Source organism: Branchiostoma lanceolatum, chromosome 17 (genome assembly GCF_035083965.1).
Source record: "Branchiostoma lanceolatum isolate klBraLanc5 chromosome 17, klBraLanc5.hap2, whole genome shotgun sequence".
Lineage (NCBI taxonomy): Eukaryota > Metazoa > Chordata > Leptocardii > Amphioxiformes > Branchiostomatidae > Branchiostoma > Branchiostoma lanceolatum.
In genome coordinates this window covers 1070900-1089568 of record NC_089738.1, presented here as the reverse complement: position 1 = coordinate 1089568, position 18669 = coordinate 1070900, and the positions used below count along the sequence as shown (strand labels likewise).

Genomic DNA, 18669 nt, shown 5'->3' with positions numbered 1-18669 from the left:
AAAAAAATGGTTTTATGCGGCGAAAACTGGTGAAAAAACAAGCATTTTAAGCACTAAATGGAACTTTAGAATCTTGATAGAATGCCAAACGAAGTTTAGAAGGCTGTTTGAAATAGGATTGAATGGAACACGCCGTCGAACTCGTAGAACACAACGTTCCAAATGAGTTCCGCGGGCGGGGCCGGGTCACCCGCGGTCATACTGTAAACCAGCGCCATCTACAGTCGAAACGCAGGTCACCGTAGAACGCTTTATTTTCTTTTTTACGGCGTTTGCGTGACCTTGCAGCGAACGTAGCCGTTGCTTATGCTCAAATTTTCTTGGTTATGTAAAAATCGGTTAACTATACACCAATCCGTGTTTCACACAGACGACAGCTGGCGCTCTTTGCATAAACTTCTTATTCAGCACGCTGGGCGAAAACAAGGCGGTTGGAATATAGTCAGGGGACAACCAAAGTGCAACTTATTATGGCACCCGAAGACGTTACCATATAACGTTACATGTAACGTTAACGTTACCACAGTTGCCGGCCAGTCAGTGAAACTTTTATGGGGTACATCGTCGGTATGACTTTACCACTCAATAACACCAACCCGGTGTCATTTTAAGTTGAGTCGTTGTCAAGCTGATCAAGTCGAGCTTTGGAAGACTGCTATATCTATAGTGGTTGAAGCTGCAAAAAACTTTCAACATTTTGCCGTCAATCAACAATCCCTGTATTGTAACACTCAAGATCGCCAACAATGACGCCGGCGGTAGCTAGATTTGCTACATATTCACCCATCCACAGCAAAATGTCAGCATAGATTTATTGTGTAGAAAAATGGTGTCTGATAATATTAACCTTTATCTTAAATTTACATGTGTCACTAGCTTAGATATTCTATCATTTGTCACCAATGTATTACAAATTCAAATTGTCATATTTTGCATCATTCATATCAATAAATGTTGCTCTTGAGCCTTGTTACCTTTCTCATGAGAATGCTATACATATCATTTAGCACAATTGAAATATAAATCTTCCTTATTGATTGTACAAATAATGCATCCATTTCGTTGGTCATCATTATGGTCACTTACAGGTCGAAAATTGAGAATTCATACGTCTCTTCTGAACTTATCCTGTGTCATGGACATGTGCCAACGCATCAACTAAATCAAGTCCTTGACTAAATAAAACACTTTATCCTACCTGGTAGAAACGTAAAGATAGACCATATGAAGGTAAACATTCTGCATTTGCTCACAAATGTTGCCCCTCTAGTTTCACATACGTTGGAAACATTTCGAACGTAACTACACAAAAATCTCTTTATTTAGAACAGTTTCAAACCATCTATCCAAATGTTTCAATGTTCGAACAATTTGTAACAAAAGATTTTCACAATTGCCCCCATAAACGAAGGTGCTAAGTCTTCCTGTGTGTTTCTGCCTATTTTCGGTGGCCGCGCTAGACCACCAGCGGATTTGTTTTGACGGAGCGTCACCCGGTCGCGACGATGTACACTGTTCGGCACCGCTAATATCCGGCATTTTCCCGCTCCAAAACACTCCACAAGACCCATGTTTTTAGTGTTTTGCCTCGTGTTCAACACGATTCGATTTGCATTACTAACGGGACGAAAATGTTATGATAGAAAAAAATTCACCCCGTCCCGGCGTCCGTCCCAAAAACATGAACGACATGAAAATATATTTTCTTACAGATTCAATCACGAAAATCAACAGCATGGGATTCCAAATTTTCGCAACGGCCGACCATTTATCATGGTTGAACTTCCTTCCAAGGCGTGCGATAGATAAACATTCCCGGCACATAATAGTCACTAGTACCAGACTAACGCAAGCTAATGATGATAATAGGGAGAAAGTTTGTCAGTGAAGTTTGGCCACCAGAGGGTACATTGATTTAACGTTACAAGCTAGCGCAAACGGGCGAATCATTTACCTTACCGGGGACTGACTCTACTGGCCTAATCATTCCTTTTTTGCCGAATTCTACGATCCATACGCCCGTACGTAGGACATGTAGGAAGGCCTGGTGGACGCTACACATCACGGGAGACGCGTGTTGGTCCGAGACAGACAGCGGCGTGCTTTCGATCGCGTAGCGGCGACGCACCGCTGCGACAACGTGCGGGACCAAAACGCCTGTACCCACGGTGAGACCGTGTGTTTTGCGCGGCATGCCCCGAATCCGTCTACCATTGCTGAATGTAGCCCGATTCATAGAGGTCTATTTTGTAAGCATTATTTCATGTACCCCTCAGCGTGAGAATTCCTTGTGCAACACTTCGCTACATTATACATGTAATTAGATTAACCCAATTGACCAATCAGGTGGTCGCAAGGCTCACAGGCATGCAAGGCCAGGTGCAAGGCACTTGGGGTCAATGACCTTTAGGTCATATGTAGTATTGAAAGTGACAGAAGTGGCAAATATTGTCAAGAAAGCCCAAAATAAATCGTTTTGAATATATGTATGCCAAAAATGGGAATGTAGTCCTTTAAATATTTGTTCAAGCCACATATACAGCAAATTTCAGGTCATTCGGTTGAAATACCAGGGCGCAGGAGGCCAAGATATGCTAAAAATAGCCTAAAAACCTCAATAAAATCATTTTCAAGGTCAATATCAAAAAAAGGAAAAGAACGTACATTGGCTTTTGCCTACATTACCTCTGTACCAAATTTCAGGTCATTTGGTCAAAAAATGACAGAGATGAATCGATTTGAAGATTTGACAGGAGAAGAAACATGAGTAAAAACAATATGTTGAGCCATACTAGGTATGGCTAAACATAATAACTGAAGAAGGTGTTGATGGATCGTCATGGATTTTGGTAAGTAGACACCTTAAGGAATGCTTTACATAATCATATGCTAAAATGCAAATTAGGAGCTCATTTGTATAATCAATGAGGAAAGTTTATAAATCTGCTGCATTTCATTATAGGATTTCAAACATATGACATGTACAACTGCGAAAGATAGGAATATTGATAGGTATCAATTATACAAGTAAATACCTCATTTGCAAAATTGATGGGAAAATACTGTAAGTCCATAGCCAGGAGTAAATGATGGGAATTTCATTCGTGCATCATTTGGAAGTAAATATGGACATTATTAGACATAAATCACGCAAGCGAAGGCCTCATTTACATAATTTATGAAGAAAAGCTACAATAGCCTTCATTTCTAAGATGAGACTTTCATACTTTGAACAAGTTGTGTTATTTGCGCAGAGAAGATGATGAACGGATATAATTTATGCAAATGAGGTCTTCATTGGCATAATGACTGAGAAACATTTATGATACGTCACTTAAAAAGGCTAACATCAGTTGGAGTAGGTTTGAGGTCGTGGAACTCTAGTTAAGATATTGCGGCGGAAATACTCTGCCACAGCCACCGACGAACCCAACACTATACTTCCATTTTCAAGGAGATGTAAAGAAAACTGGTATCTATGTACTAAACATTGACATGGAGACTATTCTTCCACTTCACCTTGGATAAGTTAGCTTCTACACGGGGAACGATTCGATCTTGCCGCCTAATCCAACCGACGGTCGTGGGAAGCGAAGCAAACCGAAATTAGGGCGCTATTGCCATGCATTGCTAACTATAGCGCAATCAAACTGTAATAAGTTTTGGTTCGGTGGAGATCTCTGTATCCTGGCGGATGAGACTGATGTATCATTGCGTCTTGGAATACAAACAAGACCAGTCCTAATAAGTCGCTGCTCTTGTTTAAGACCTTACTCAACTCAACTAATCCTGCTATTCGTGTTTTTTTCTTTACTGTATGTCACTTCAGTTTTGACCGAATAACCGTCAAAACCAAAGCCGTGGTACACTTTCAAGAATTAGAATTACATCATGCAAATCATCACTTAAGCTGCCTTCATACCAAAATCATGATGATCCATTGGCCCCTTTCTTGCGTTATTCTCTTTCAAAGTCTCATAATAAACCGGCCTCAGCAGCTAAAAAAAGCTTTTGGGCCTAGACCTACAGCACTTGTTTCTGTCTCAAGAGCTATCTGCCACTCAAAAATGACGACTATAACTTCAGCTGCAGTGCCGTAGAAAGCCGATAGTTGGACCTTTATTGAACTTGACCTTTGTTTCTTAGACCCCTACCCATCAACCAATTATCATAATGATCCATCCACAGCTTCTTGAGTTATGCTGTCCATAAAGACACAGCCATACAAACGGGACCGAAAACATGACCTTCTTTGCAAAGGTAAGTAATGAACGCTCGACTCCCCGGTCAAACCTTAGGATCTGGTATGTTTCTGCTTTGAGAGGATATTGGTGATAAGTCAATGGACACATGTAACGTTAACCCCAGCCGTACGTCCACACTTCATAATCTAAGATGAAATAAAACCATCAACAAACTCTAAATAGATGTATCAGGTACATTTTGTTAGTCATTGTATTCACTACGAGCCTGAAAGAAACGGATCCTTTCAAATAGTTGCTACAATTTCCCGAGCTTATGCCATTTAGAAGACTAAAATCACAAACCCACTCATCATGACAGTTTATCATCTACTGCCTTTAAAGAAGAAGTCAAACCCCAACATGGTAAATGCAGTACCTTAGTTTTGATTAGACATTATCAGTATGAAATCCATCACTCAATTTTTACTTTATAAAGTACATGCCTACGGGTGTGATGTTGATCCACCTCTTGTTTCTATGTTTTCTGGCGGTACTACTGGCTAACGGCCCTACAGGTTTACAAGAAAAAAAATGACTTGCCAATCCGGTATTAGTTCAGCACACGCTAGCGCAGACTTGTATTTTTCCATTTCATTCACGTGCTTCTCAAATCATTTGGCAACTTTATTTCACGGTTACCTCGATTACTACGGCGATACGCGCGGTTTAATTCCCGACCCGGCTAACGCAATTTCTCACCTTCCCTCGCCGAATAATCCTTTCGTCAGAGGAATTTAATGGGCTGTCTCTCTGAGTCGAGCTGTGTAAAAGGGAGTGCGGTATTCTCCCCATGTCATTTCTTTTACCATTTAACCCAAGCCAGTTGGCAATGCTCCAACATTTGTAAAAGTGACCTTCCCAGCGGAAATTTCCTCAACCGCTGCCTTCGTTATGATGTTGAGAAGGGCAATAGTTGTGCTGCTATAAGTATCTGTAAAGGTGATGCACGATTATAGACTGGATCTCAGCGATTTATTCTGAGTACGCCGAATTCTCAGCCGAACTGTTGTGTTTTCTGTACAGGCGAATGTGACGAGCATGGTGCTTCTGCAGCTGATCCTAGTCGTGGCCGTGATCAACAGCGCGAGCTTCCGACAGCAGGATCTGTTTCCTGTGGTTCGTACCCAGTATGGTCGTGTCAAAGGAATGCGGTTCGACCTCTCCAACGATAGCCTGAAGCCGGTGGTGAAATTCCTCGGGATTCCTTATGGCACCATACCGGGAAGATTTCGCTATGCAGACCGTCCTCCTTCATGGACAGCCGTAAAGAATTCTACTGTGCCGGGTCCAGCGTGCCCGCAGAGGTTAGAGCTCGCAGACACTGACAAGTCCCCGGCTTCGGTACGTCGGATGCTGAATGCCATGCGACCCTTCATAACCCATATGAGTGAAGACTGTCTGTATCTGAATGTTTATTATCCGGCAGACGTTCAAGGTGCGTTGTGAAATATCTGGTATTTTGTGAATCTGTATATGTGATTTCTGAGTGTGACGTGGCAGGTTAACCATTGCAGCACATCCAACCAACGGGAACACACGGGAATAGGTGACCATGGTCGTTAAAGTGATCGTCTACGTCTATGTCAGAACACAGCATTGTAGTAATCATCAATATTGTGATTACATTGACTCTATGTTTCTTGGCATGTTAATCTGATTTCTGGAGACAAGTATAAGTGACGTGATATTTGTGATGAAAATCTACGTAATACCAACCTACTCACCTACCTTCTTACCCACCCACTCTCCTACATACTCACTTACCCACCTACATACCCAGCCACCTACTTACATAACTACTCACCTACCTACCTACCTATCCATCTACCTAATACCCACCCACCCACCAACCTACCGACCGACCGACCGACCCATCTACCTACCTACCCACCTATCTACCTATGACCCTTTATATCCCCCTGGGCTCAATGTGCACCCGAATTCGTCAGTACGGCTTTTTTTGGGGCCAGCACGTCCATTGAGGTACACATGACATACCTTACGGGGATTATTGATTTTTTTGACGTATTGGAAACAGAGTGATGTCTTTGAAGCTGCTTGTCGCTTCCTGACCTCAAGTGATCAGTGCAGTTTTGAAAAACCCTGTAATCAAAGTTACTTTCCACCGATCACTCCATGACAGATGGATGGCGTGTGCTTATGTTATTTTTGCAGGTCCTTCAACTGTTAGCAATAACTTCGATTGCATGAGGCATCTCTATGAGAGATGTTCCAAAACAAAGGCACGTGTATGCTAAGCTGTGATTCAAAAGAGTAGTACATTGTACATAAGCGCCTCCTTTAAATCTTAAATAGTGAATTTGGGGAAAAGTAGAAAACCAAAAATAAAATGAAAAGTTTCTCAAGCAACTGGATAAATGTGGAATCAGTCAGACGTTTCAGACAGCATCCCCTGTCTTTCGTCAGTGACTAAGGAAAGGACTGGAGAAAATAGGTTTGCCACCAAAATTCTGAATAGATATGGGGTTGAGGCAATTTAAATATCTTGACATAGTCTTCAATAGAATATCAAGTCAAGAATATTTTCCCAAGTGCCTGAAATTCAACGCGTAGACCTCTTTTCCTGTTGAGGGTGGGATTGTATATTCTCTCATATATTGCTCCCCGTTAGATACAGCGAGGTTCAAGATCTAGGATATCTGTGGGTTCGAGATTGAATGAGTGGCCCTGGTTGTGTTTTAGTGGGTGGAAGATGGCAGAGGAGTAGCCGCTAGCAAACTCTCTGGGATGTTCTCTGTATCTTGCTCTTAGTTGCAGACCACTCTCCCCAATGTACGTGTTATTGCAGTTAGGTTCCTCACATGTTAGTCCGTAAATGACACTGGCTTTGATGCCATTTTCAGGCCTGTCTGTTGGATGGACCAGTTTCTGCCTGAGAGTTGAGTGAGGTTTGAAGTTAGTGGCAATGTAGAAGTTTTGGAAGATTCGTCTGAGTTTAACCGATACTCCTTGGACGTACGGAATGATAATGTTGAACTTGTTGGTCAATGGTTTCCACTTAAGTGTTATCTTAGACTGGTCAGAAGATTTGTGGCCTTTGTTGAAGGTCCAATGTTGGTAGCCACACTTGGCTAAGCCCCACGGAGGTGTCTATTTTCGTCTGTTTTCGCTTCGTCTGAGGTGATAATGTTGTCTGCTTGATGGAAGAGAATTGTAATCACTGCTATATTTGTGTTCCAATTGGTGATGGGAATCAAAGGCCAGATACTTATCAGGTTTGGTTGGTTTTCTGTATACTTCAAACCGAAGGTTGCCATCCTTCTCAATGTCTGTATCTCGCGTTCATGGGAATGACTGTGGTGATAAAAAAGCTAATTAATTCATAAATAGGTTTGGGCTAATTTCGACTCCTTGTAGAGGAGGTTTGTTTGTTTGAACCTTTGGAAGGACGTCATGAACAAATTTGGACGGTTTTGGTTTTTGGTTAGTCTTGCCTAATTTCAGATCATTTGACTCAGACACAGTGACACATAAGCCAGAAAGACAATTTTTGGTTTGACAGTAGCCAAAGAAAAATGGAAATCATTCTAAAATGGTGTATACCAAAAACGTAAATGCAGTCATGCCAGGTCATTGTTATTCTCATGCCATGGCACAGAATACTATTTTTTCGTCTACGTCTGAAAATGAAAAAAAAAGAAAAATTATAGAAAAACTTGAAAGACGTCTTTAAAAAAACGAAGAAAGGGGGTATTTGTCTCCTTTACCACTATTTCCAAATTTCAGCACAGGCCATTTGGCTCAAAATTGTAACCTGCTGTAAGTTACATGTGCTTCATGTATTTAAGTCCTGTGATGGAGAACAGAAACTATAGAATTCTATCATGAAAATTTTAATTTTAAAAGTCCTAATTTGCATAGCTTGAATATACCTCTGTACATTTCTGTCTAACCGGCCTGCATGCACCAAATGATGGAAATCTGTCTCTGTTTTATTTGCTTATCCTCTTCGCACGATATTTACAAGGTGGTACTGCAGTTCCTACATGAAATCGTTGCTAGGGTCAGAAGTTAACCACTTTGTCCTGATATCAAAATCTGCTACCTAAACGTCAAGACCATGGCATGTCAAAGAAAACAGACACATTGAAAAAAACAACGATCGGATTTCCTTAATGATCATGCAAATATAGTATTGTTTTCTATTATTAACATTTCATCGTGAATATATCTGTCTAAGCAACCTGCGTCCCCAAATCATAAAAAGCCGTTATCCTCTTTTGAGCATGATAACAAAAACGCCCCTGCAGTTCCAGGACAAGCTGATAGGGGGCCAAAACTTTGTCTCCTAGCAGAAGAGATATCTACCACCCTATCTACTACCATCAAGTTGTGACCATAGATTTTCCTGAATATGAGATATCAAAACGGGAAGTTCCGCGTCAGAACCCTAACAAGCCGTTAGGGAGGTAAAAAATCTCCTATTTTTAGTTCTTATTATGATCTACCCACGTACCAAGTATCAAGAAATCCATTTAGGCCTTCTCAATTTATCGTGTTGTCAGACACATACACGGTCCTGCCTAAATTATAACCTCCATTGTCTAACAAGCAAAAAGTCTGGCGAGTTTGACTCTACTGCGCAACTAATAAATGGTCCCTCCCAATGTCAATTGGATAGATATAGTAAAGCATATAGCTTTATATAAATCACGCAGTTTGGGCTCAAAATGGCATTATCATCAAGAAAAAACATTGATCCGTGAATGCTGAATTGAAAAAAAAAGTTGAAATAAACATTAGGTAAACGTCATTAGATACATATTAGAAAGACTACTAGTATACAGTTCCGTTAAAAGCCACCTGTGTTGGAAACCCTTTCTTGTGACATTTGTAAGGGGAGATGCCCTAACATCGAACTCACGGCGCTCCAACGCTGATTGCCAGAGAGTGGTTAGGTTTTAATGAATGGATTTTGAACACATTCATCTGAAGACCATACTTGGATAAGAAATGCATTCATGTTGTTCATGAGCCCTTCACGCTCCACGTTACAAGCGGCAAACGCTGTAAGACGCTTTCGCGAATGTACCTTCTGATTCAATGCTACGCCAGACAGTGTGCCTAACTCAGCACGCTTTTGTAATTTTGCTCTCTTTAGAAGTTGGTGATAAAGTTAAGAAAACGTATGTAAATAAGGCTTGCAGTCTCTGATACTTTAGCTTTCTTTTGACCGGCACATTTTGATTGTTTGCATTTCTCACGTCATGTGAGAAGGACTACACGGGAAATAGGCTACAACGCACTAAATGCGCGGCCCGACGTACGTAGTGAATGCGGCCTGACTTACAAAATCATTACGAACTAGAAAGGCTGTCATTTGCTCCAAAGCGAATACAGCATGTTTCGCCCATGCAAAAAAATGGATTGTCCCAAAATAAGACTTGGGCAAATCGAAATATTAAGAAAAAAACTTATGCCCAAAAGTGATCTATTAAAATGTCATCCCTGTAAGAAATGAAGATTTCTCAATTTGACCCCTATGCAAAAAAAAAACAACAGACTCTTCCACAGGCAACCCCATACATAAAGGACCATTTTAAACATAAACCCCGGTGAAGAATGGACTCTTCCATATTGTACATAATGATATAAATGAAGATTTGACAGGAGACGGACATGACCAAAAACAACATATTTCAACCATAGTATGGGTAAAATATAAAAATATGACACCCCTATGTTTGAATTGATGCTTCAAGAGTAAACATTTAAAAACAAGAGCTTTTAAAAAAAGCTGGCGTTTCGGCTACGTTTATAAGTGTGAATTGTCTTTTCCCTTTACTTGAAGTAAAATCTGCCAGAGGAAGTCACTCAAGGGCTGTTCAGTCTATAAGAAAAATTGTCATTTTGGGAAATGAGTACTGTTTTAATAGAGAAAGGCAGATTGGGGAAAGCAATTTTGAAGTTACGTCACTTAACTTAAGTGCTTTTGAAAAAGCTGGTCTTGGCCTACAACTTGTGCTTATTTGTAAAATGTATAATAGGCTCATTATAAAAGCTATCAATGTAATTATGTACATGGCACGCAATAAAACATAAAATTTGAAAAAGCACCATTGAATCATCAGCACTATGGTAATTAAGTGAAATAGAAGTTCATAACAGCTAAGGTTCTATCTAAAATGACTACCAAATGTCAAACAAATCAACAGCTACCGTATTTCTTCTAATAAAGGACGCACCCCAAATAAAGTGCGCACCCCCGATTTGGGCTTCACCGCAACCCCAATCACGCCAGCTGAGATACTTCACAGAAAAACCTTAATAAAGTGCGCACCCCCCATCTGCCGCTGTCGCTCGGCGCGTCTCCAAGATGTGACCACGCCCCGGTATTCGGCACGCTATGAAGTCCTGGTGTCTTTCTTAATCGTTCCATTTTCAAGGAATTTTCGGGAAAACATTACCATTATTTGGGGTCAACACTTAACCCTCTACTCCGCTCAAATTTTGAGTAAAACGTTTTGAAGTTTAAACGTCACGCTGCTGAGAACCTCGCGCCAGGATATCTGACAAACTCCCTTGATATTGAAGGACCAGACGACGATCCGCTTGATTTCTACCGGGCTAGTCAAAGACAAACGTGTAAAACGCATTTTGAGATAAAAATAAAAGTTCGTCTCTCGGCATTTATGCCGCAAAATACAGCGTTGCATTGACGAAATCATTTCATTTTCGATCACCCGCCGCCATATTGTTCAAATCCTGCTGCCCCAAGATGCATTTCGCGAGTTACGTAATCATCATCACATGATCGCATTACGCGTCTCTGATTGGTTATTGCTGCAGCTGAAGGCGGGAATATTGCAGACGAAGTGCATCATGGGGCAGCAGAATCGCGGTCTAAGTTTTTTCTTTGTCTGAAATGTTACACATGAAAACGCAATAAAAACGCGGTTTTATCGACTACATAGCAACATTATGGTGAAGAAAATGTAAAACCAAAAGATGTTTTCGGGAAAGCATACATTTATTTGCCGATTGATGGTGGCTTTTGCGTAATTTTAGCGATCAATGAACCCGGAAGTGTGCCGAAAGCGGCGTGGGTTTTCGCGTTTTATCCGTCAAAACAAAAACAAAACTCCCGCTGAAGCGAACTCCCATATGAAAATTCCCATAGTTTTGTGCCGAGGGGCGCCACTTTCCACGTCCGTGTTGTCTGAATGAAGTCGATACTGAACAATGGAGCATTTGCTACTGTAACAAAGAATCGCTGTTTTGCAAACAACATCAAGAGCCTCTGTTTACATCGGGGATAGAAGTTTAGTGGCGAGTGTTTTGCAAGAATCATCTTACCGCGCATAGGAGCCGCTGCACGGTATTTTCCATTACAATGAACAGAAAAATTCGAATGCCGGGTTTGGAATCTATGAAGTCCTGTTCATAAGACAAAGGCCTTGTATATATTAAATGAATATTTAAAAATAACAAATATAAAATATTTCTTTATTTATTAATGAAAAAAATGATATTCATAAATATGATATTGATAGATTAATATAATATCAATATATATTTTTGATATTCAATATCTAAAAAGAAAAAAAAAATCCATGCACGGAGACGAACCCGGATCTTCTGGGTCCGAAGTGCTTGGCGTTGCCAGATCGGCCAAGCTACGGTACGTAACTATTTACTCTGGACGTAATGCTATAACCTCACTATATGGTATCATTTATGCCGATTTTTGCTCGTTTTCTTGACGAAATCATTTTTTTTCTTCTGCAATCTTGTGGAATAGATGTAATATGGTCATTTTTCAGGATATCAAAGTCCGAAACCACAATGCAATGATATTTCCGAACAGTTGTAGCATTTACATGCGGTCGCCGTCCTGTGTCACATGCAAATCTGGCGTGCGTGCCTTTTCCTGCTCTCTTGCCATATAAGGCAACGGCTATACAAGGATTTGAGAACGTATTGCCATATAAGGTCTTATTGTGTGCGACACAGTGTTGAACCAAGCATGCATGCTTGAAGGTAAAAGCCAGGACATTGCGTTTCGGTGCGAAAGCACCGAAACGCAAAAAAGGGTTTATTATCTCCATGAAAAATGGAGATATAGTTTTGGGTGTGTCTGTCTGTTTGTCTGTCTGTTTGTGTTTCCGCACTACTCTAGTCAGCATAACTCAAGAGCCTCTTGATGGATTACAATGATATTTGGTATGTGGGCGGGTGTTGTGAAGCCGAAATTCAAGGTCGATTTTGGGCCCCCTGGTATGTGACCTTGGTACTGCAGCAGAACTTCAATTATTGTATCTTTTGGCATGGACGTGCTATGGTCTTGATTTTTTGGAGGCAGATAGCTTGTGATGTAATAAAGAAGTGGTGTAGGTTTGGGCCCCCTAGCAGCTTGCTCTGGAACTGCAGGGGCGTTATGGTGAAAATCTTCTAAGGAGAATAACTGAACAAAGGAACAACGGATTTCCATGATATCTAGTATGCGGGTAGCTTAGACAGAGATATACCCAATGAAGTGCAAATTATGCTAATTGGGACTTAATTTGCATAGCTAATGAGGAAAATCTATATTTGCAGTGTTTTCCATTATAAGGCCACAGCAAGTAAACTTTATGGATGACATCAGCGCGCTCATTAATTTTCGCCTGATTTCGAAAAAAAACAAGTTTTTTTATCCTTCGGCAATGGTCAACATACCTTAAATAGTACAATATGTCGCAAACTACAGTCAGTTCTATGGCAAAAATGTTCTAGATGCCATAAAAAGGCATATGCACATGTAAGAATGGCGAAAACTCCATACAAATGCGTTGTACAATTATTGTGTATGCAAGCTGTAACAAGATTGCTCGTCGTCACCAACTTACAGGAAGACACTGTGCAGCCCTCATGCCAAACTTGTAATATAATGTGTACTTTTCTGTGCCGTTATTATCAACAACGTGTAATCCAATGTGCTGTTCTTGAATGAAGTGAACTACTAACAAAATCGAAATTTCATTGCCCTCCGATGATATGTCCGACAAAGGCCCTGTATTGTGCAATTGTTTGATATGATCCAGCAGAACTTGAGGCTCAATTGCTCGCATTTGATGGCATGTGTTGACAGGGTGTTCCATATGAATACCCAGTTGAATATAGTTGCTGCCCAGGTATTCCAGAATGCCCATGATGGTATGACATGTTTACTGTTGAATCAAGGAGGTATTATATTATATATGAAACCTCATTGGTTGAATACATGACCTGTTGGTCGTGATAGCATATTTTGTTGCCTCAAGTCTTGTTTAACAAGATTCATAATCTAAAAATTTGAAAATATAGGAATCTTGTTTTTTTTGCCCGTCTTGTTTTTTTTTCGCCCTATCTCATTAATTTTGGAGTCTGCGGAGGATGTCATCCATAAAATTTACTTGCTGTGGCCTAAGACTCAAATACATGTAACATATGTAGTTTATGGACAGTGGAGCATCAACAGGTACCAATTATGCAAATAATTTCCTAATTTGCATAATCAATGAAAAAACACCCATATTCATCTAATTGTAAAATTATAGGACTGTCAATATTGCAACATGTGTAAGTAAGATAAAGGTGTTTAAGCATATATTATGTATTATGCGAATAAATTCCTAACTTGCATAATTAAGGCGAAGTGCCAAAATTCATCCAAGTGAAAAATGATAGGACTGACAGTATTGTATCATGTCAAAGTTAGATAAAGGTGTTTATGACCAAGCATATATCATGTAAATGTGTAAGTCATTTACATATAACAGAATAGTTCATGGAGATATGAGGTCGCGGAACTCTTGTTTCAAAAATTGTTTTGAAAGGCTGTATGCCAAACGTTTGAATGAGAGCCTGTGTACATGACCAAGGCGAACACATGACAAATTTCACATCATTTTGATTTATACATAGAAACTGGAGATGTGCATCTTTGTTCTGAAAATAGCCAAAAATTTAGAAAAATAATTCTTAAGTACTAGTAATATGTACACAAAAGTGTGAACAGAGCCATGTACGCACATGTCCTTGACAGCCCTATACCACGTTTAACGTGGTATACCTAATAGGTATAAACACTAGGGCACCTGACCCAGAAATGCAAGATAAAGTGATTAACTCAATTGGCCAATCAGGCGGTCGTATTTTGAAATGCAGTGCTCACATTGGCTGTCACAAAAAAAAACTCAATAAAATCGCTTTAAATGTCTACATCGAAAAAATGAAGAAAAAAAGCCTAGGGCTATTTACGTATTCTGCCTTTGTGCCAAATTTCAGGTCGTTTGGTCTAAACATGACAGAGATGAATCGATTTGAAGATTTGACAGGAGAAGAAGAAGAAACCGGACAAAAACAATATGTTGAGCCCATACCTATGGGCTCAACATAACAAACGACACCGCTTACATCAACAACACTCCGTCTACTTATTGGCAAATATCTTCGCCATCTCCAAGATTTGAATATGTACATGTATAGGTTGAATGCAATGACTGATATGTGCATGGACTTGGTTTATTTACCTTCGAATTCCTTATGGTGGTCCAGTGATCACAAACACGGTGTACTTATGCATAATAAGATCAGTAAAAAATCCGTGCGATGTTAGGGCGCGTGCGATGTTAGGGCGCCCCCCGTTACGTTCGTGACGAAAATATCAATAGACATGGACCCCCATGCAATATTATAGCATTTGTAAATTTATTGTTTTATCCTATCTCTGATTATGCAAATAAGGCTGCAATCACCATGATATATCTTAAATGATGGCCTTCTCCACCAAGAGTACACAAAACGGGGGGCGCCCTAACATCGCACGCGCCCTAACATCGCACGGATTTTTTACTGATCTTATTTTGCATAAGTACGCCGTGTTTGTGTCCAATGACTTTGCTGATAAGGAAGGTAAATAACCCAAGTTCATGCAAATAATTGTCATTAACATTCAAAACATATGTGTACATATTCATTTCTTGTTTTGTCGAAAAGTAGTATTTTGACAAAAAGATGGTAGCGCTAAGTAAAGGGGCACTGCGTAGCTAGACGGCCCGGCACCTAAATATACGACCTGTGCCAAGCAGATACATAAGTCACACAGCTATCATACACATAAGAAAAATAACTTCATAAAACACTAAAAATTTGGGTCTTTAAGTCTTTGTTGAGAAGAAAACCGACCAAAGAAAAACAACGTAAACATTGCTGTCGTCTGACGACGTTGTTTTCCGCCATTTTTTTGGGCCGCGATGGTGGCGGAACGATTCAACGCACAGTTTTGTTACTCTCTAACATGTGATTGGTACCGTCTATGAAAAGGAAACTGAATACAGAGATGGCAAAGATATTTCCCAATAAGTAGACGGAGTATTGTTGATGTAAGCGGTGTCGTTTTTTCGTAATGATTTCGTAAGTCGGGCCGCATTCAATACGTACGTCGGGACGCGTAGTAGCCTATTTCCCGAGGAAACATGAGCTGGGATGCGCTAGATATAGCCCTTCTCATAATTAATGAGAAAATACTATAACAAGATGGCCTTGATGGATGGTCATCATTTTTGGTATGTGGATAGCTTGTGTGATGCTTAGTATGATTGGACAATAATTATGCAAATCAGATGCTAATTTGCATAACTAATAAGGCAACTTTAAAAATCCGCTTTGTTCCATGATATGACTATCTAAATTGTAACTGAGGAAGAGAGGACTGTTAATAGATAGAAAATATGCAAATGTGGGCCTAATTTGCATACTAAATGAGTAACAGTATTATTCCACACTGGCAAATGACGGCAATTTCATACATTTAATACTTTTTTGTGGCATCGGGAAGTTATGTGAATGTTCACATCGTTGAATCAAATTATGTTAATAAGGGCCTCTTTTGCATAATTGATGATAAATATTAGCATAACCGTAGGCTCATAATTTGTTAAGCTGATACTTTGGACATGTTATATTTTACGACAATCAACTGATATAGCCCTTCTCACATGACGTGAGAAGTGCACACAGTCAAAATTTTCCGTTCAAAAGAAAGCTAGAATATAGCAGACTTCAAACCTTATTTACATTTCCCTAACTTCATCTCCAACCTCCGAAGAGAGCAAAATTACCAAAGCGTAATAAGTTAGGCACACTATCTGGCGTAGCACTAAATGAGAAGGTACATTCGTGAAAATGTCTCACAGCGTCTTCCGCATGTAACGCGGAGCATGAAGTGCCCATGAACAGTATGAATACATTTCTTGCCCAAGTATGGTCTTTAGATGAATGTGTTCAAAATTCATTCATTAAAACATGACCATTCTCTGGCAACCAGCAATGGAGCGCCGTGAGTTCCAGCGCGTAAAAAAACGTCCGATGTTTGGGTACCCCCCGTTATCATTTGTGTAAAAGTCATATCCTTTGGCACATTCGATGTTTTCATTACCTTCGCCGAGAAGGTTATGCAGAGGGTAGCGTTTGTCTGTCTGTCTGTTTGTTTGTTTGTAGTGGCACAGCATAACTCGAGAATGCCTTGATGGATTGTTTTGATATTTGGTATGTTGGTAGGTTTTGATAAGACCTAAAAACGATTAGATTTTGGGCCCCCTAGCAGCTTCTTACGGTACTGCAGCGGAACTTCCTGTTTTGATTACTCGTGTTCCGGACATGCTATGGAACTTATTTTTTGAGTGGTAGATAGATCTTTGGACAAAGAGTAAGTGGTGTGGGTTTGGGCCCCCTAGCGGCTTTTTTGGAACTGCAGGAGCAGGTTTTGCGTCTGACTTTGAAAGGGAATAACTCAAGAAGGGCTCGATGGATGGTAATGATTCTTGGTAGGTAGATAGCTTGAGTGATGATGTCCATGATTAGACACTTCTTATGCAAATCAGTATCTAATTTGCATAATTAATGAGGAAAGTTTATACTTCCGCCAAATTCCATGATAGGACTCTGAAACATGTGACATATGTAACTGAGGAAGAGAGAAATATTAATTGATATGAACTATGCAAATGAAGACCTCATTTGCATAATTAATGAGAAAATACTATAACAAGATGGCCTTGATGGATGGTCATCATTTTTGGTATGTGGATAGCTTGTGTGATGCTTAGTATGATTGGACAATAATTATGCAAATCAGATGCTAATTTGCATAAGGCAACTTTAAAAATCCGCTTTGTTCCATGATATGACTATTTAAATTGTAACTGAGGAAGAGAGGCCTGTTAATAGATAGAAAATATGCAAATGTGGGCCTAATTTGCATACTAAATGAGTAACAGTATTATTCCACACTGGCAAATGACGGCAATTTCATACATTTAATACTTTTTTGTGGCATCGGGAAGTTATGTGAATGTTCACATCGTTGAATCAAATTATGTTAATAAGGGCCTCTTTTGCATAATTGATGATAAATATTAGCATAACCGTAGGCTCATATTTTGTTAAGCTGATACTTTGGACATGTTATATTTTACGACAATCAACTGGTATGATTTATTACTGATGAGAAACACTCCTAATACGTCAGTCATAAAGGTTAAAATCATTTGGCGAAGGTATGAGGTCGTGGAACTCTAGTTTCTTTATGAATTCTGCAAATGACACATGCACATCTACACAATTTATGCATTGTGATGCACACTCGTAACTTACTTACACCTGTCACAAGTATGCAATTCACACCATCTACCCCTAGGCACTTTTCTCATTAATTATCTGCAATTTAGAACAAGAGTTCGGAGACCTCATATCTCCATGAACTATTCTGATTATGCAAATGACCTTGACATTCACATAATCTATGCTTCGTCATGTACACCTTTAACTAACTTACACATGTCATAATATTGACAGTCCCATCATTTCCCACTTAGACGAATTATGACACTTTTGCATTAATTATGCCAATTGGGAATTCATTTGCATAATTGACATTTGTTAATGTTCCACCTGCCATAAACTACACATGTTACAAATATTTGAATTGAGTCCTATAATGGAAAACGCAATATAGATTTTCCTCATAAGTTATGCAAATATAGATTTTCCTCACCAATTATGCAAACTAAGTTGCAATTTGCAATGTCTAAGCTTCGTGCATCTTAAATATCGTGGAAATCCGCCGTTCCCTTATTCAGTTATTCTCCTTAGAAGATTTTGATAGAAATGCCCCCCTCAGTTGCTATAGGGGCCCAAACCTACACCAGTTCTTCTTTACATCACAAGCTATCTACCACCAAAAAATCAAGACCATAGCACGTCCAGTTCTGACTTCTAAAATCCGGAAACACAAACAGACACACACACAGACAGCCCAAAAACTAAACTCCATTTGTCATGGAGATAAAAACACGGTTGAACCATGTATCCCATTTCAATAAAAGGATTAGCACCATAGCGAGTCAAGGAAAAAAAGATACAAAAACCCGAAGTTCTGCTG

General features: G+C 39.8%; 1 protein-coding gene across 1 annotated transcript in view; it reads left to right on the top strand.

The window, feature by feature from the left end:
* Positions 1 to 18669, top strand: part of LOC136422653 (neuroligin-4, X-linked-like) — a 113293-nt gene that overhangs the window by 16453 nt on the left and 78171 nt on the right. The window contains exon 2 of the mRNA XM_066410481.1: positions 5268 to 5679. Coding sequence (XP_066266578.1) covers positions 5268 to 5679 — 412 coding nt within the window. The remainder of the gene's footprint in view (positions 1 to 5267; positions 5680 to 18669) is intronic.